This window comes from Loxodonta africana, chromosome 6, assembly GCF_030014295.1.
Source record: "Loxodonta africana isolate mLoxAfr1 chromosome 6, mLoxAfr1.hap2, whole genome shotgun sequence".
Taxonomy (NCBI): domain Eukaryota; kingdom Metazoa; phylum Chordata; class Mammalia; order Proboscidea; family Elephantidae; genus Loxodonta; species Loxodonta africana.
The window spans coordinates 28,239,563-28,259,305 of NC_087347.1; the positions used below are offsets into that span (position 1 = coordinate 28,239,563).

Consider the following 19,743-nt stretch of genomic DNA (forward strand, 5'->3'; position numbering starts at 1 on the left):
AGGGGTGAGGGCCACAGGGCTCACTGGTTGGAGACCTTTGATCGATCGATCGATCCATCCATCCACCCACCCACACACCCTCCCTTGTACCCACCCGTTGACCCATCCATCCACCCACCCACCCACCCACAGATTTAGAAAATAATATTGGAATCATTATTCCCTATCCTTGAGCATAGAGGATGTGACCCAGCTGGAGCTGTGCTCACAAGGGCTCTTGAGGACACATCAACTGGGCCCTGAGGTATAAAAACAATAGCTAAGATAATCTTGGAAAATATCTTTAAGGGAACCTTTCACTTAAGCCAATCAAACAGACCACAAAAGACTTTCCACTTGCCATTTAGTGAATAGAAAATTTGTTGGACCAGTGAGGAACCTACTGACTATGGTTGCTGAAACCTGTATCAATGATTTTTAAGAAAGACAATTCAAAACGTAGGATCACAGTTTCTAGCCAATCTGTGAAAAGGTGAAGCTTTCTATGGTTTTGCCCATTTTGTAATGCTAACATATAGTGATGATTCCATAACACTCTTTGGACTCAGACAGACATGGCTGTGGCAGCGTGCTTGTCCATTTTCCCGTTCTTGCCTATTCTGTAATATTCCTCGGACTTGGGCAGATATGGCTGTGGCAGGGTGCTTGTGTAGTTTTCCCGTTCTTGTCTATTCTATAATATTTCCTTGGACTCAGACAGACATGGGTGTGGCAGCATGCTTGTCTGTTTTCCCACTTTTGTCTATTCTGTAATATTTCCATGGATTTGGGCAGACATTAGCTCTGGCAGCATGCTTGTCCACTTCTCACTTTTACCTTTTTGAATATATGCCAAATAATAGTTTCTTTTTGCTTTATTAAACTTTGTGTTTTTACCCTACAATACCACCCATTCACCCATCCACCCACGCACCCACCCACCACCCATCCACCCGCCTGCCCGCCCGCCCGTCCGTCCGTCCGTCCGTCCACCCACCCACCCACCCACCCACCACCACCACCACCATATAATGGCTGTACAGGTTGTTCCCTGGCTGAGGGGGCAAGTGTGGCCTGAAACCTGGTCCATGCTCTACTTACTCAACCCAGCTCAAAGGGTTTTACTCTGCTCTCTGGTTCCTCTTCACATCTTTAAGTCTTGGACTGCAACACAGCAACCCTAAGAATTAGTGGTTGGGGTTGATGGGTGGGATGGAATGTATGGAATATCAAGGCTGTGAGTTCCCAGTCTCTCAGTGCTTGCAATGTTGAGGGATTTCTGCTGGAGGCAGGGACCAGTGAGGAAACTTTCCTACATCTGGAGAGACTGGCTCTTTTGCCTCCTTTGCCCTGTGGCTGTCTCACCTAGAGATTGGTTGGCTCTTCTAGACCCTGCTCTCCTGCTTTTCACTCTTTGATATAATATGGCTGAGAGGGGCAGGGCTCGGTGGAGTCAAGGACCCTGGGGCCTGGTCCTGGTTCTGGGAGGCTCAAAGATGAATAAGGCAGACCAAATAATAAGGCAGTGGGATATGGTGACTTAATAGATACGCAGGCAAAGAACTCACTGCAAGACCTCAGGCAAGTCTTTTACTTCACTAAACCCGTTTCCTACCCAGAAGCCCTCACTGGTTGGATTTGGGGAAACCTTGTCTCAGGCTCTTTCTCCTCTGTTACCTCGCTGGGGACCCCAACTTCCAGCTGGCGCCTTAGGACATCCTTGGAGCCATCAGAGGCAGCCTGGCACAGCGGGAAGACCCTGGGCTTCTAGTCCTGGCTCACCTCTGCCTGGCTGCGTGACCTTGGGTGAGACACTTAATCTCTCTGGGTCTGGCTTCCCCTTTCTCTTCAAAAGAGGGGACTGGGTTAGATCAGAGGCTCCAAACTGTATTCTGAAGGGGCCGTAAGGTTCTTTGGAGGTGTTTTAGGAGCCCAAGAGGTAGAGAAGAGGGAAGTCTGAGAGAAGATTTAAGGGGCCAGGCTTCCAGATCCCTTTGCCCTCCAGTGAGAGCAGCTCTGCTTTTAGCTGTTAAATCTGAAGTAGGCAGGATGGTATAGCATCTTGCACCTGGCTCAGACATCCTGGATTCAAATCCCAGCTCCACCACTTACTAGTTGCGAGAGCTTGGGCAGATTGCTTCAGCTCTCTGAGCCTCAGTTTCCTCACATTTAAAATCGGACAAATAGCAATAGCTCCCTCAGAGGGTTATTGCAGAGATTAAATGAGATAATAAACACAAAGTGCTCAGAACAGAGCTCAACATGTTTAACAAACTTTAACCAACGACATTATCGAGGACCACATAAAAACGCATGTACACAAGGAGTTTGGCTGCTCAAATAAAAGTTTGGAAACCACCAGATGGGATGATCTTGAAGGTTTTTTCCTGCTCCAACTTCAAAGCCACATTATGCTTCCTGCCCTGACCACTCCCGGAGACAGCTCAGCCCAGCCCCTGGAGATGGGCAGGGCAGGGCAGGACTGGGTGGCCTGGTGAGCAGGTGGGCAGCTTGGCTGTCTTTCTGCCAGCTAAGGAAGGATTGAGGCTGGGCCAGGCATGCCAGTGGTTATTGTGGGGTCAGGTGCACATTCAGGCTATGTGCTCATTTTCCGACCCTAGTCCAGGAGGAAAAGGCCATTTAGATCCCAACAATGTTGGCTTCCTGTGTTCCCGAGAGGCAGGAAGCTACCCCAGGACAGAATACAGGCAGCCCAGCTGAGGCAGGGCCAGGGCCAGGGGCTGGGCTGGGGCTGCAGTTCTTGGCCCCCGGCAGGTAACCTAAAGACCCCTGCCCAGAGTGGGGCTCTCCACTCCCTCTCAGACTGCTGTCTGGGCCCTGCTGTATGGGGTAGTGCTGACATCCACGGCGGGTCTCCATGGAGCTTTGATTTGACAGGGCTGCTCCTGGGGCTTCATTTTGCAGGAGGCTTCATTTCGCAGGGCTGCCTGGCAGGTTTGTGACTGCAGGGCCTCCTGGGGGAGCTGGGAGCGGCCGGCTGACCCGTCAGCCCAGCCGAGGTGGGGCTGGTCCTGAGATTTGCATCTGGGGAAGACTCGGGCATCCGAGGAATGCCAGAAGAGGCCAGGGCTTTCCTGCCCTTGTGCATGCCTGTCAGCCACAGGCCAGGTGTTTCCCAATACCATGTGGGACCGTTTCAGGGTTGGATCCTTGGTTTTCTCCCTTTCTTGGTCAGAGGGAGAAAGAGGGCAGTGGTGGTTTTGGTGGGGAGATTGACCAAGGTTACCCATCTCTCATCTAGTTCTCGGGCTGGTAAATGCTGGTAAATGTCAGCAGACAGTTGAGTGTAAGAGAGTGGGGTGCAGTAGGGACACCAGCATTCCAATTAAGAAAAAAAAAATTTTTTTTTTTAATTTTTAAACATTGAGGCATCTAATGAAGAAGACGAGGGTGCAGGCCAATTCCCTGTGGGAGCTACTAGTTAACTGCCTCATTTTTAGCGTAGAAGCCTGAGACGCATAGGGAGCGAGTGACTTGCTGCAGTCACACAGCCATATGATAGCAGTCAGACTAGAACCCGGGTCTTCTGACTAGGAGACAGGGGCTCTTCCACATAGTAACAGTTCAATGACGACAAAGATGATGATGATGATGAAGATGATGCCGATAGCAGCTAACCCTTATACAGAACATACTCGGTGCCAAGCACATGTCTGAACTCATTTGATTCTCACAACCACCCTATGAGGTAGATGCTGTAATTACCCCCATTTTACAGATGAGGAAGTGACCTGAGTCTGAGCCGAGACCTAGTCTACATGCAGCCAGGTTAGGAATGGGCAGATGGACAGCAGGTCCAGTGGATGATGTGGTTGGGGGATGCACCAATTATACCTCCTTTATTCCTTCCTTACCAGGCTCTATCACTAGCAGTGTCTGTACTGAAAAACCTCAGGAATCCCTGGCTGATTGCCATGTTCCTTCCCTGCCCTTTAGTGGGGCTCACCTACCCTCCCTGTGTCTGTTCACTGGCCCCAGAACGTCAGCCCCAGTCCCAGGGGTTTAGGCTGGGCAGGATTTCCATGTTGAAATTTACTACACATTCATTGAACCCCATTTGTAGGTCAGGCCCTGTGCTAGGGGTGGGGGCAGGATCAAAGCTGCAAAGTTGAACAGAACCTCTTTTTCTGCCTTCATGAAGCCCAGAGTTGGATGCTGGGAGTGGAGGGTGTGGGGGTACAGCAAATCATAAAGTAATGCTTAGTCCTCCAAGGTAATAAGAGTTTTCTAAGGGATGTGAGCTGAGGACTCTGGGACCACAGAGGATGGAGGGACCATCTTTGAGTGCCTGATTATCCAAGGAGGGACATTTGAACTGGGTCTTGAAGGATGTATATGAGTTCACCATTCTAGACCTGCTCCTTGTAGACTCAAAGGTCCATGTGGGGAGAGGCCAGGAGTTTGGTGTGGCAGGAACAGATCTCTTTTGAGGCAGTGGTGAGGTGGAGGCAGGGCCAGGCCATGCAGGGCTTTATAAGATATGCTGAGGAGCTGGACAGAAGGTTCTAACAGGGATGTGATGTGATCAGTTCGGACTCGAAAATGGCCTTGGCTTTGTGGATTGAAGGGGACAAGACTGATGGGAGATGGGGTCCAGTGAGGGTAATTGGTATGAACTGGGGCAGTAGCGGGGGGCTGGGGAGGAATGTTGGGATTCAACAGCCTCTTTGTAGCTACTTTCTGGGATTTGAGGACTAACTGGTTGGGAGAATAAAGAAAGGGAGAATAGAGAATAAAGAAAAGGAATTAATGAGAGAGTGTGCAGGAACTCAGGGGGCAAGGAAGGGCCCAGGAGGTGGGTCCCTGGTCTTGATTCCCAGTATCAGCCACTGGCCTCTTGCTTTCCGAGGCATCCTGTGCTTTGGTTTCTGTATTATTTCTCTATTGCTGTGTAAACAAATTACTCGAAAACTTAGTAAAAAATGGTTATCTTACACGGTTTCTGTGGGTCAGGAATTCCCGAGTGCCTTAGCTGGGTTCTAGCTTGGAGTCTGTCATGAGGTTCCAGTCAAGATGTCAGCAGGGGCTGCAGTCATCTGAGGGCTTGACTGGGGCTGGAAGATCCACTTCCAAGATGGCTCCCTTACAAGGCTATTGGCAGGAGGCCTCTCAGTTCCTTGCCATGTGGGCTCTTCAGAGGACTGCTTGAGTGTCCTCATGACATGGTAACTGGCTTCCCCCAGAGCAAGGGATCCAAGGGACCAAGGCTGAAGCCACAATGTCTTTGAGGACTTTGCCATCATTTCCACAATATCCTATTGGTCACACAAATCAGCCCTATTCACCATGGGAGGGAACTACACAAGGGCATGAGTATCTTAGAGGCTGGCTACCAGTTTCTCTTTCTGTAACACACCTGAATGTACCATTGGGAAGTGAGAAGCCAATAGAAAATCATGCCCAAAGTTTAAATTACAGCAGGAGGGATGGAAGTTAAATAGGAGGAAACACTGCACCATGGAAGAAAATCCAAGATAGGTGACAGGGGACAGCCATACCTTCAGGGAACTCAGACAGAGAAGGCCTCTGGGGGGTTGGGACGGTGCTTCTGAAGACGTGAACATCCATGGGCATGGGCTTGGCCATGCCTGCCTTGCTTGAAACCTGCCACTTGAGTTGAGTTTGCTGAGCTCTTTCATTTTTCTTTGCTCCCCACCATAGAGCCTCCTGAGTTCCAGGGACTGGCTCCCTGCATTCGGTCATGCTCGGGAAGCACTCAGTACACCGTATTGCAATTGCCCAGTTATTTCTGATCTGTCTCACCATTCGTGGACTTCTCAAGGACGTTCTTTGAGTGTCTGCTCACTATGTGACATTCAGGGCTGCCCTGTATGGTCATGCAAGCCATTCACTGCCAAGGCCGCCTGCCTAAGAGAACAGTGGAGTCAGCTCACACTGGGCTCACCAAGCCATGCACCAAGGCCCAGGGCTGGGTCTGCCTTGGGAAAGGGCAACTTCTCACCCTTCCCACAGAGCCACTGTGCAACAGTCCAGCTGTGTGTCCCCTGGGCTAGTCAGCCCAGATGCGGCCCATTTTCTAATTTGTACAAAGAAGCTGTATGACCTGGCAGGGCCTGGAGCAGACACTATTTTAGTGGCTAGGAATATGACATGAATGAGACAGGTGTGTTCCCTTGCCCTCATGAGTCTGGTGTCAGAAGATATACTATATACATAAACCAGCAGGAAATTACCCAAGATGACTTCAGATTGAGAACAGTACTATGAAGGAAATAGAGTGCTGAGAGTGAAAATGGGGGGACTTACTCTAGCCTGGGAGTCCTTGGGTAGCGCAAATGGTTAATGTGCTGTGCCACTAACTGAAATGTTGAAGGTTCAAGTCCACCCAGCAGTGCCTTGGAAGAAAGGCCTGGCAATCTACTTCTGAAAAGTCAGCCATTGAAAACTCTATGGAGCATAGTTTTACTCTGACACTTGTGGGGTTGCCATGAGTCGAGGTCAACTCAATGACAACTGGTACCCTAGTCTGGGTGGCCAGGGAAGGCCTCTTTGAGGAGATGGCTTTGAGTGGATTCAGCTTGGTGAAGATGGGAGTGCTGGAGTGAGGAGAATGTTCCAGGCAGCTGGAACGGTAAGTGCAAAGGCCCTGAGGTAGGAGAGAGTTTTATGCATTCTGGGAACTGTCAGAAGTGTAAAAGTGCGGTGCTGGAGCAAGACCAAGTCCTGACTCTCATTGTCATCCTGTTGTCCAGATTGGGGTTGGGAGGCCCAGAGTGGACACTCAGGGATGTCTTTTTGGTGGAATATGAATGTTGGTGTGGGTGGTTGTGTGTTATAGCTTAGAGTGAGGTGAGAGTGGGTGTGAGGATGATTAAATGGGGGTGCACATAAACTCCAAGGGAGATCTTTGGTCAGGTCCAACTCGGCAAAAATTTATTAAGCTTCTGTTGTATACGAAGTGCTGTGCAGGGTGTGTGTGTGTGAAAGAGAGAGTCACACACAGGCAAGTCACTCCCTTGAAGGCACTCACAACTGTAAGAACCAAGATACCTACAAAGGTAGGGAGCAGTGAGGAAGGGCTCCAGAGGAGGAGTGCTGGGATATATTCTTGAAGGCATAGGATTTGGTCAGCTGAGGAAAGGGGAAGATCCCTTCCTGAGGCTTTCTCAATTCTATGCTCCAAGGCCAGAGAAGAAGGCATGGGGTAGGGCTAGAGTTGAGTGATGGGTATGTCCTGGCATGGCTGGGGTGAATATGTCTCATCAAGGCCAGGGGTGGAGAAGTCTCCGATTGGGAATGGGTGGCCAGTGTGGTCAAGGAAGGCTTCCTCAGTACCAGCTGAGTCACGGGCCTGAGCTGGGGCCAGGACTCAGTTCTGAAGAACGAGGGTTCATGACCAAGGTCTCATCCCAAACTCCACCCAGTTTGCTTCCCAGTTTCTCTCCCACCCCAACTCTGTTATGCCACAGACAAACCAGAAGCCTTGGTGTGGGGAACCCTGGAGACTCTTTTGCCCACTCCTGGCCTTAATCTGTGCCTCAACGTCCCCTCCTGCATTCTGCTGAGGAACACCAAACCAAAAGCAAACCAGGTGCCATCAAGTTGATTCTGACTCATAGCGACCCTATAGGACAGGGTAGAACAGCCCCATAGGATTTCCAAGGCTGTCATCTTTACAGAAGCAGACTGCCACATCTTTCTTCTGCAGAACAGCTAGTGGGCTTGAACCGCTGACCTTTCAGTTAGCAACTGAGTACTTAACAGCGGCACCATCTTCTAATGGGGTGCAGGCTGGCTCAAAGCTAGAAGTGGCTGGGGTACTGTGGATCCAAGAGGAGGAGATGGCTGCCTTGTCGCCCAGGGCTGTGGCTGTGGAGGATTTGGGGTCCAAGCGGCTCCCTTGCCTCTCCCTCTCCAGTTCTCTAACCAGTACCCCTAACCCACCAGCCTCAGCAGGCCCTGAGCGGCTGACAAGGCCCAAGTCAGCACAGAAACCCAACTCCTGAATCCACTCACCTCATCTCACCTGGGGGAAAGGAGGTTATCAAACCACTCAGCAGGAGTCCCAGGACTAAGGGGCAGCACCCCTCCCACCCAAGCACAGGAGGGTGGGGTGGGGTGGGCAGGGCTGGGGACATTCCAGTTGGAGCGAACTTGATAGGAAATTTGATTCCAGCTTCTGGTAGTGGGAGGGTGGAGCAAGGCTGGTGTGTGTGTGTGTGTGTGTGTGTGTGTGTGTGTGTGTATTTCAGCTCTTGCACATGAAGTTTGTGAGTCTGTGGGAGATCTGTCCACATGTCTGTGCCCACACATCTGTGTCAGGTTTTGACTCCTGAGGGTCTTCCGTGTGTGTGTGTGTGTGTGTGTGTGTGTGTGTGTGTGGCTGTGTGTCTGGGTGTAAGTGGTGTGTATGTGTGTGTATGTGTCTGGGTGTAAGTGTTATGACAGTCTGTGCGTGTAAGCAAGTGAATAGATCGCTGCCTGTGCCCTGTCCTGAGCCATGAGTTGGGTCTCTGTGTTTCTCTGGGGTCCCATGTGTTGTCTGCCTGCCTGGTGTGTGTGTTTAGGAGGGAAGGCCCCTTTACAGTTGGCCTGGCTGGCATGGGGCCTGGGTCGGGGCCACCTCTACCCCCGGCGGGGGTCCAGCGTGGGAGCTGGCTCCCTTCCCTCCTCCTGCCCCTCTTTCCCGCGCCTGGAGGGGCTCTGGCGCTGGGGGGTCGGCGCCCCGCGAGCTCGCAGGTCTGCAGTTCCGGGCGCCCCTGCCCCAGTCTCCAGGCCCCAGAGTCGCCCCCTCCGCCCCCTCCCTCTCTCGGTCCCTCCTTCCCTCCGGAGCGCGGGTTGCGGGCGGGGTGGGAGGAGATTTCGCCTGAGTTTCCATTTCATACCTCGCGGCTACAAACTTTCTTTCTGTGTCTCGCCCTCTCGCAGTCTGCAGCTTCTCCTGTCATCGGAAATGCCAGGCCAAGGTAAGGGGCCGTGAGCTGCCGGGCCGCCGGGGGGCTTGGGGACCGGCTGGCTCGGGGTCGTTGGACTGGAGGGGGGGCGCCGGCGGGGCGGGGGCGATGCCCGGGTTGTCCCCTCCTCCTCCCTTTGTTTATGCAAAGCGCCCCGGCTGGGAGCGGGCGCAGGTCAAGGTGAAGGCGAGGACCGGGGGGCGGGGTGGGGGGGCCGGGGGGGATCCGAGTAGGGGGTGCTGCGCGCAGTCTTGGCGGCTACTGAAGGTGGCCGGCAGGGTCCTGAGCTCCCAGCGAGGGGCCTTCGAAAGTATTTCCCCTCCTTATCAAGGGGGCGTGGGAGGGGGGCAGCAACGAAGGGGGGTTGCGTTTCATTTACCCTGCGGGCACGCAGAGCTCCGATTGGAGCCACAGGCACAGGACCCCAGGGCGGGAGAAGAGGGTAAGCGGGGAGCGTGGTGGGGAGGGGAGGGAGGAGGAAGGAGGTTCTGAGCATGCTGGGCCTGGAGTCTCCTGAGAACCGTCTCACCCCTCTTTATTGACCAGATCGCGACTTGATCCTCAGTTTCCCCATGAGTGTTTCCCGAATGGTCTTAGTGAGAAAGGGAGACTGAGGCAAGCGGAGATTGCTGGTCGTGGTTGCCAGGCCGCTTGGCCCGCTGCGGCATCCTCTCCCGAAGAGTGACGATCAGCTGAAGTCTGCTGCAGCAACGGGCTGGGGGCGGGATCCGTGACACCAGGATGGATTATGAGTTTGGGAAGGAAATTGCTCCATCACATGGGCTCAGCTCTCTCTGGAGTTGGAAATGCCCTAGCTTACTTTTCCTGTAAGGAGCCCTGGTGGTGCAGTGGTTAAGTGCTTGGCCGCTAACCAAAAAGTCAGCAGTTGGAACTCACCAGCGGCTCCATGGGAGAAAAGACCTGGCGATATGTTCCTGTAAAAATGGCAACCTTGGAAACCCTTTGGGGACAGTTCTATTCTGTCCTGTAGGGTCACTATGAGTCAGAATCAACTAGATGGCACTCACCATCAACCTTTCCTATGCAGCCAAAGTCTGTATTTTCCCCTATTATTGCTTGTACTCTCCCTGCCTGTCACCCCTCACCTCTGCTGTTTACACTTGGTTTTTCAGGAAGGAGGAGGGAGGATGCTTCAAAAAGGAGCTGGAAGCAGTTGAGGCCCAGTGTCTGGTGCATCTCAAGCTCTGCTTCTTATTGGCTGAGTAACTGTGGGCAAGTCATGTAACCTCTCTGAGTCTTCATTGTGATGCTCAAGGATGTGGGAATAATAAGCCTACCTCATAAGGTTGTATGAGGATTAAATGGGATAATGTGTGTAAAGTGCTCAGCACAGTGCCTGGCACATAGTTGTTGTTATCTACTGTCAAGTTGGTCCCTGACTCATGGCTACCCCGTGCACAGTGGAATGAAATGCTGCCAGTTCCTGTGCCATCTCCATGATTGGTTGCAGATGGGGCTGCTTTTGACGTAGATCTCCAGGCCTTTCTTCCTGGTCCATCTTAGTCTGGAAGTGCCACTGAAACCTGTTCAGCATCATTAAAAAAGAAAAAACCCATTGCCATTGATTCTGACTCACAGCGACCCTATAAAACAGAGTATAAATGTCCCATGGGGTCTCCAAGATTGTAATCTTTACGGAAGCTGACTACCATATCTCTGCCGACAGACAGGTGGTGGCCGCATGTGAGGTGCATCGGCTGGGCATTGAACTTGGCCTCCTACATGGAAGGCAAGAATTCTACCAGTGAACCACCACTGCCTGCTGGCACATAGTGGGTACTCAAAAAAATAATTGATTGTTATCAATGGGTAGCTCCAAGGGCCAAGTGTTACCTTGGAGGAGAGGGTACTGATGGAGCAGGCAGGGTTTCCAGGGAGCCTGCCCCTCCTGAGTGACCTTGCTTAAGCAATGTGGACAACCTGGGTGGGGGTGTGCCCCAATCTGTAAACTCCAGGTTGAAATGCTCACCTAGCCAAGGTGTGAGGAGCCTGTTTAGCGAGGTTTCTGCCCCTTCCACTGTTTTCTGCTTTTATGGATCCCGCGGCCTTTCTGTTGCTGGATGGAGCGTGGGTTTCTGCTTCTTCCTTCATCTTCCTCCTGGCTCTTCGGTTCATTCAGAGCAGAGCTTTCTACCCTTAACTCTAGAACCTTCCAGTTTTCTTGCTCCTCTCCAGTCCACCTACTTCCTACTCCCCTTCTTAAACCTGTTTCTCTTAATAACAACACTTGTACAGTGCTTTAGGCCCTAGAAAGCACTTCACATGCATTATCTGATTTTATTCTTCAAATTCCATCAGAGCATAAAACACAAGTCAAAAGCAGAAGAGAGCTTAGAAACCATCTCTAAAACAGAGGAGACTTAGAGATGAGGAAACTGTAGCACCCTCAGGCTAGTGACTTCCCCACGGTCTCACGGGGAAACTCCTCACCCACTCTGTCCCCTGGCCTTCCTGCTTCCTTCTTGTTGGCCCTAATTGCCTCCTGGCAGACTTAACGATCCTTTCCTTTGCCTCCTCTTCTAGTTTTCCATCTCTTGGCAGCAGCAGCAGGATACACTTAACAGAGGATAAGGGGATGAACTTACAACCAGTGAAGGTTCTGAGTAGGGGGAATGGGTGCCCCAGAGAAGCTCAGAGAGATGTGACAGGAGATGATCCCTTGTTGTGCAGCAGCCTCTTGGGTGGAGACCGAGGGATACCAAAGATGACCTGGAGTTTACTGGGGACTCAGGATGCGCCAGGCTGCAGCTCTCCTGCTCCGTTCAGCCAAGGAGGCCAACCGAGAGGGGAGAGGGTGGACTGGCAGAGCAGTGTCCAGACAGACAGATGGGAATTTTTATAGGATGTCCCTCCATAGGAAATGGGACCACTGATGGTGTGAGCTCCATCCAGCTGGTAGTCTCCCCCAAAACCACAGCCCTTAGAACTGCCCTGCCTTTTTCTACTGCTGGGATGGGCAGTATGAGCCCCAGAATACAGGGAAGAGTTCTATACTCTGGATTTTATAACCCAGATCAACTTGGAGGTCATCTAGTTCATCCCCCTGCCTCTAGGCAGGATTCATTCAACAAATGTTTACTGAGCTCTTTGCATGTGCCAGACACTGTTCTAGGTGAACAAGACAGATAAGGCCTTTGTCCTCATGGAGTTCACATTCTAATAGAGAAGACAGACAGTAACTACACAAACAAGCTATGAAGGAAATGGGCTAGAGCAGTGGGTTAGAGTGATTTGGCTAGGATAGCCCAGGAGAATCTCTTGGGAAAAGTGTGGTGTGAGGTGAGACCCAAATGATGTCACATGGTGACTGAGGAATGGAAAGAGCAGGTGCAAAGGCCCCGAGGTGAGGCAGGCTTGTCATGCTTGAGTGACGGGAAGAAGGCCATGTGGCTGGAGAGTAGTGAGCTTGGGAGGCCCCTGGAGGGCTTTGAGCATGAGCGAGATGATCTGATTTCCACTTTGGGAAGGCCACCGTGGCCTTGGGCAGGCACAGAATAGGAGCAGAGAGATGGGCCAAGAGGCCACTGAAGTTGCCCAGGGAGACAGGTTGGTGGCTTAGTCCATGGAGCTCCCAGGGAAGGTGGTGAGAAGGGGTCAGGTCTGGGACGTAGTCTGAGGTAGAGCCCAAGAGCTTTGCTGATGGGTTGGATGTTGGGTGTGAGGGGGAGAGACGATTTGAGTTACTCCCCGGTTTTTGACTTGAGCAATTGGGTGCACGTAGTTCCATTTACTGAGATAGATGAACCGTGTGAGAAATTTCTTGGGACAATGGAGCCAGGAGTTGTGCTCTGCTTGGTCTTTTATTTTACAGTTTTTTTTCCACACACTGGGAATTTCTTAGTGATGTTGATATTCTCTTGTCCTTTCAAATGCAGGCCACTTTGGTCACCCCACCAGTAAATGACCAGTTCTGGATGCTTTAACATGCCACCCACCAGACTTACACTGCTAAATTTGTAAACAATTTGTTACACAGCAGTAGGTAGGTAATAAATACAGCCCCTTTCAGAACCGTGGGCATGAGGGATTCTTCCGACATGAGCCCACAGGTCTGACAGGGCCTGTTTTATCTACTGCTGTGTAACAAATTGTCCCCGAATTTAGCAGTGTAAGGCAGCAATAAACGTTGGTTACTTCACACAGTTTCTGTGGGTCAGGAATTTAAGAATAGCTTAGCTGGCTGGCTCAGGCTTAGGGTCTCTCATGAGGTTGTCGTCAAGATGTTGACAGGGGCTGCTGTCATCTGAAGGCCTGATTAGGACTGGAGAATCCTCTTCCAAGATGATTCACTCATGTGGCTAGCAAGTAGGGGCTGACTGTTGGCAGGAGGTCTCAGTTTCTTGTCATGTACCTCTCAATAGGTCTACTTAAATGTCCTTACAAGATGGTGGCTGGCTTCCCCCAGAGTGAGTGATTCAAGAGAGAGCAAGGCAGAAGCTGCCATTTCTTTTATGACCTAGCCTTGGAAGACATACACTGTTGTTTGTACAACATCCTATTGGTTACCTGGTCAGGCCTATTCAGTGTGGGAGGGGGTTACATAAGGGCATGACTACCAGGAGGTAAGAATCAATGGGCTCCATCTTGGAGGTTGTTTACCACAGAGCCCCAGAGAGAGGGGTAGTCTGGCCAGGCTCCTGGGAGGCTGCAGGGGCATAGGAATCATGTATACCTGGGGTTGAACTCTACCCTGCTGCCTTCCAGCTGTGTGAGCTGGGTTGTAGAGGATTCAGTGCACATCAGCATACAGTAGGTACCTTTCTCCTTTCTTGGAACAAAAGATGAAGACTGACAAGGTGCCCAGGCAGTCTGTGCCCTGTTCTCTGCCACTTGAAGCTGCTTGAGAGAAAATGCTCAGTTGCTGTTAGGGGAGGGACTCAATGCCTGGTTCATAGTAGATGTTCGTACATGTTTAGGTGAATGAGACAGGTAAGGCCTTTGTCCTCATGGAGCTCACATTCTTAATAGGGGAGATGGATGATAAAGAGGCAAACAGTTATGAATGAAATGAGCTAGAGGAGTGCCTTAGAGTGGTTAGGCCATTATAACACGTAGGCGTCTAACGTGGTTCTTTTTGCATCCCCAGCTTCTAGAATAGTGCCTGGCACACAGTAGGGATGCCAACAAAGAAATAAAGGGATAGGATAAAGGAATGTTGGGAAACAAGCCTTTTCTATTTAGGGAGAGGCCAAGGGGGCAGATGAACAGGAAAGAAGTAGCAGCAAAGCCACTTTTTTATTCCCCCCAAAAAGCGTTCCCACCTTCTGACATAGAACACTCCAAATAAGAATTCTAGTCATTTATATTTTTCTAATTAGGGTATAACTCATATACCATCTAGTGTACAAAACTGAAATGTACAACTCTATAAATGTCTACATATATTTGAACGAGATAAATTTCTAGAACATTTCTAGTGCCCCAGAGCAGCCCTTATGGTCTCCTCCAAGTCAGTATCCATAGCAATAAGGTAATTGCTATTCTTACTTGTATAATCAGAGATTAGTTTTGCGTGTTCTTGAACTTCGTATAAATTGAATCATACAGTATGTTCATTTTTGCCTCTGGCTTATTTCACTCAATATCATGTCTGGGAAGCTCATCTATGTTCTTGTGGGTTGCAGGGGCTCATTCTTCTTCATTGCTATGTTGTATTCCATTATATGAATAAACCACAGCTTATTTATCTGTTCCACTGTCGATTGCCATTTGGGTTATTTCCAGTTTAGCTCTTATGAACAGACCTGCTGTGAACATTGAGTCCCCTGTGTTTGCACAGAATTTGGTAACACACAAAACATTTTCACTCCTCTTTGCAGCTCTGTGAGGTGGGCAGGTCTCATGGTAGCCTCATTTTGCAGATTCAAAAATTGAGGCCCAGAGAAGACAACCAGCTTGGCTAAGGGCACCTTGGCAGAGGGGCCTTCCACATGAATCTGGCACTGACCTGGGATAAATGGATGGGGAGCAGGTATGAAGGGAAGAGAGAAGGAGAGCAAACGAGAAACAGACAAATTGAACAGATTGACTTAGGTATCAGAGACTCACTATAATTCAAGGGAACCCCTCTCACCAGCTCTCCTAAATCTCTTGAAAGAAGTAAATTCTAAGCCTCCCTTAGTCCCCACCCTTGTGTCTCAAGGGAGCCTTCTCTGTCCCCGATTGTTTCTTTCCTGTAAAGGATTTAAAATGAATGGCCCCGGATTTGTCTTCCACTTTTAGCACAAGCACCGTGTATAGAAACAGCAGATTTTCTTCTGTTTTGCTTTTCTCTTCTGTAACATCTAGATTCCCTGGGTAGCACAAACGGTTAACTGCTTGTCTGCTAGCCGAAAGGTTGGCAGTTCAAACCCACCCAGAGGCACCTAAAAGACAGGTCTAGCAATCTGCTTTTGAAAGGCCACAGCCTTGAAAAACCCTGCTGCGCATGTGGGGTCACCATGAGTCAGAATCAACTGGAAGGCAACAAACAACAACAGCAGCCTCCAGATACATTGTATTTATTTAGTGTTTTAAATAAACTTTTAATTTTAGACAAGTTTTGGATTGACAGAAAGGTTGCAAAGATAGTACAGAGAGTTCCTATAGACCCTGCACCCAGTTTCCACTAATCCCCAGACTCATTTTTTAAGTAACTTTTATTGTGCTTTAAGTGAAAGTTTACAAATCAAGTCTCTCGTACAAAAATTTATATACACCTTGCCATATACTCCTAATTGTTCTCCCTCTAATGAGACAGCCCTCTACTTCCCTCTACTCTCCATTTCGGAATCCATCAGGCCAGCTTCTGGCACCCTCTGCCCTCTCATCTCCCCTCCAGACAGGAGCTGCCCACATAGTCTCATGTGTCTACTTGATCCATGAAGCTCACTCTTCACCAGTATCATTGTCTATCCCATAGTCCAGTCCAATCTGTCTCTGAAGAGTTGGCTTTGGGAATGGTTCCTGTCTTCCGCTAACAGAAGGTCTGGAGACCATGACCTCCGGGGTCCTTCTAGCCTCAGTCAGACCATTAAGTCTAGTCTTTTTACGGGAATTTGGGGTCTGCATCCCACTGGTCTCCTACTTCCTCAGGGGCTCTCTGTTGTGTTCCCTGTCAGGGCAGTCATCGGTTGTAGCTGGGCACCATCTAGTTCTTCTGGTCTCAGGCTGATGTAGTCTCTGGTTTATGTGGTCCTTTCTGTCTCTTGGGCTCATAATTACCTTGTGTCTCTGGTGTTCTTCATTCTCCTTTGGTCTAGGTGGGTTGAGACCGACTGATGCATCTTAGATGGCTGCTTAAAAGCAAAACCAAACCAAACTCACTGCCGTCGAGTCGATTCCGACTCATAGCCAACCTACCTTTTAAGACCCCAGATGCCACTCTCTAAAGTGGGATGCAGAATGTTTTCTTAATAGATTTTATAATGCCAATTGACTTAGATGTCCCCTGAAACCGTGGTCCCCAAACCCTGCCCCTGTTATGTCCTGGATTCATTTTTGAGAAATGCTTTGCTCACTACTGATTTTCCCCTTGTTTTGAAACAGCAGTCCCAGGGGACAGCAGCAGCTCCTCCTAGCAAAATGCTTGTTGTCCGTTGCGGGCCAGACAAGAGTTAAAGCAAAGGACTGGGAAGCTGCTAGAGTCAGGCAGCGGCCTCTCAGCAGCTCCCTCTCACCTACTGGTTTCCTTCTTTAGCTCTCTCACCTTCTTCCCTGGCAGGGGTCAGCGAGGGTGGACCTTTCTGTCCCCAGAGCCAGCTCTGGTGGAGGGAGGGGGCTGCAGCGATGACTTGATCTCCTCCTCTGTAGCCAAGGGACTTAATTCCCATCCTTTAAGCTTGAAAAGGAGGGAAATCTCATAAATGACCCCCACCTTTCAGTCACATCACACATCACCTTTCCTGCTCCATCTTTCATAAACACACCTGCAGCTGTCCCTCCCCGTTGTATTGGATGCTTATCGAATTTGCCTGCTGCGAGGAATAGCTGGGTGGGGAAGGTCATGGCTCCAGGACCCACTGATTTCTCTGAGCCTAGTGGAGTATTTTGGTGCCCTGCTGATGCATGGTTAAGAGCTATGGCTGCTAACCAAAAGGTCGGCAGTTTGAATCTACCAGCTGCCCCTTGGAAACACTATGAGGCAGTTCCACCCTATCCTATAGTGTTGCTATGAGTCAGAATTGACTCGATGGCTGCTGGTTTTGTTTTGTTTTTGGTTTTAATGGAGTATTTAAGCTTTTTGGCTTCAGAGACAAATGGCAGAGTTTAAATTCTGGCTGCATCAATATCTGGCTGTGTGACCTCAGATAAGTTATTTAACCTCTCTAAGCGCCGGTTCCTCACCTGTAATGGAGATTATAATAGCACCTATCTTGTCGGGTTTTGCAAGTGCTGGGACAACCCACATAAAATGCCATGCTTAAAATTAGTTTATAGTATGTATTATTTTTTTTCCTCCTGTCTTGTCCTCATAGAAGTTGGGAGAATCTCAGGGATTAACAAAGCTTGCTGAGGGTGGTGGTGTCAGGATGGATTCTTGCATGCATTTTCCCTTCTCGCTCTCCCCGTTATCAACAATTCAAAAAACCAAACCTGTTGCTTTTGAGTTGATTCCGACTCATGGTGACCCCATGTGTTACAGAGTAGAACTGCTCCATGGGGGTTTTCTTGGCTGTAATCTTTACAGAAGCGGATTGCCAGGCCTTTCTTCTGTGATGCTGCTTGGTGGGTTTATATTATCAACCTTTACGTTAATAATTGAGCACAAATCATTTGCGCCACCTAGGGACCCTACCAAGGAGTGTGCAGGTGGACATAGGGTATCTTTTGCTTGTTTGCCTGCCTCAGGACACCTGAGATCTATGGCAGTGGGTCATGACCTTGGCTGTACATTGGAATCCCCTGGGTGCTTTAAAAATACTGATGCCTGTGTCCAAACCCCCAGAGATTCTGATTTAATTGGTTTGGGGTATGACCTGGACATTGGCATTTTTAGAAGTGGCAACCGGTGGTGGGAGTATAAAATAGTACAACCACTGAGGAAAGCGGTTTGGCTGTTTATAATTATAAAGTCAAACATACACCTGCCAGCAGTCACTCCAAGGTATGTACCCAAGAGAAATGAAAATATGTCCAGAAGAAGATTAGTACACAAATATTCATAGCAGCTTTATTCATAGTAACCCCAAACTGGAAACAAGCCAAATATCCAGCAACAGGTGAATGGATAAGCACATTGTGGTATAATAATACAGTGGATTACTACTTTGCACTTACAAGAAATGAACTATTATTATGCACAACAATGTGGATGAATCTCAAAAAAATTACACTGAGTCAAAGAAAGCCTTTGCCATCAAATCAATTCTGACTTACCGCAACCCTATAGGACAGAGTAGATCTGCCCCACAGGGTTTCCAAGGCTGTAATCTTTTCGGAAGCAGACTGCCACATTTCTCTTCTGTGGAGCAGCTGGTGGGTTTGAACTGTTTACCACGTAGTTAGCAGCGCAGTGCTTAACCACTGCGCCACCAGAGCATCCTCCGAGTGAAAGAAGTGAGACGCAAATGAGTACATACTGATGATTCCATTTGTATGAAATTCTAGAAAAGACAAAACTTTAATGACAAAAAGCAGACCCGTGGTTACCTGAAACCAGAGGTGGTGGGATGATTGGCAGGGATTGCACTGAATCTGTAGATCAGTTTGGGGAGTATCTTGTCAGTTTTTACAGAGAAGCTACCTGGGACCTGATAGGAATGACATTGAATATATTGGTAGATTTGGATAGTATTGTCCTCTTAACAATACTGAACCTTCTGACCCATGAACATGGAATATCTTTCCATTTATTTAGACTCTCTTAAATTTCTTTTATCAATGTTTTATAGTTTTCAGAGTATAAATTTTGTTAATTTTATTCTTATGTACTTTTTTTTGTTAAATTTATTCTTATGTACTTTATTCTTTTTGTTGCTATTAAAAATGGAATTGCTTTCTTAATTTTATTTTTGATTGTTCATTGTTAGTGTATAGAAATATAATTGATTTTTATATATTCATCTGGTATCCTGCAACCTTGCTGAACTCATTTATTAGTTCTAATAGTTTTTAAAGTAGATTCTTTAGGATTTCCCAAAGAGAAGATCATGTCATCTGCGAATAAGTTAGTTTTACTTTCTTTCCAATCTGATACCTTTTTATTTCTTTTCTTGCCTTATTGCTCTGGCTGGAATCTTCAGTATAATGATAAACAGAAGTGGCGAGCAAAGACATCCTTGTCTTGTTCTTGATCTTGGGGGAAAGCATCAGTATTTCACTTTTAAGTATGTTGCTAGCTGTGGGTTTTTCATAGGTGCCCTTTATGAGGTTGAGGAAGTTCCTTTCTATTCCTAGTTTTTTTTAGTGTTTTTTGTCAGGAAAGGATGTCGGACGTTGTGAAATGCTTTTCCTCTGTCTGTTGAGACGATCCTGTAGTTTTTTTATTCTGTTGATATGGTGTTTTATATTAATTGATTTTCAGATGTTAAACCAACCTTGCATTCCTGGGACAAATCCACTGGGTCATGGTGTGTAATTCATTTTATATGCTGTTGGATTTAGTTTGCTAGTATTTTGCTGAGAATTTTTGCCCTTCTATTCATAAGAGATATTGGTCTGAAATTTTCCTTTTTTGTGATGTTTTTGTCTGGTTTTGTCATTAGGGTAACACTGGTCTCATAGGATGAGCTGGGGAGTGTTTCCTCCTCTTCTGTTTTTTGGAAGAGTTTGTCAAGATCTGATATTAATTCTTCTTTAAATGTTTGGTAGAATTCATCTGGGCTTG

The 19,743-nt window shown here is 48.7% G+C and overlaps 1 protein-coding gene across 2 annotated transcripts in view; it reads left to right on the forward strand.

Moving 5' to 3' along the window:
* TNS1 (tensin 1) overlaps positions 1–19,743 on the forward strand; it is a 219,446-nt gene that overhangs the window by 18,057 nt on the left and 181,646 nt on the right. For both annotated transcript variants that reach the window (XM_064286690.1, XM_064286692.1), the window contains exon 3: positions 8,890–8,927. In XM_064286690.1, the coding sequence (XP_064142760.1) occupies positions 8,890–8,927 (38 nt within the window). The remainder of the gene's footprint in view (positions 1–8,889; positions 8,928–19,743) is intronic.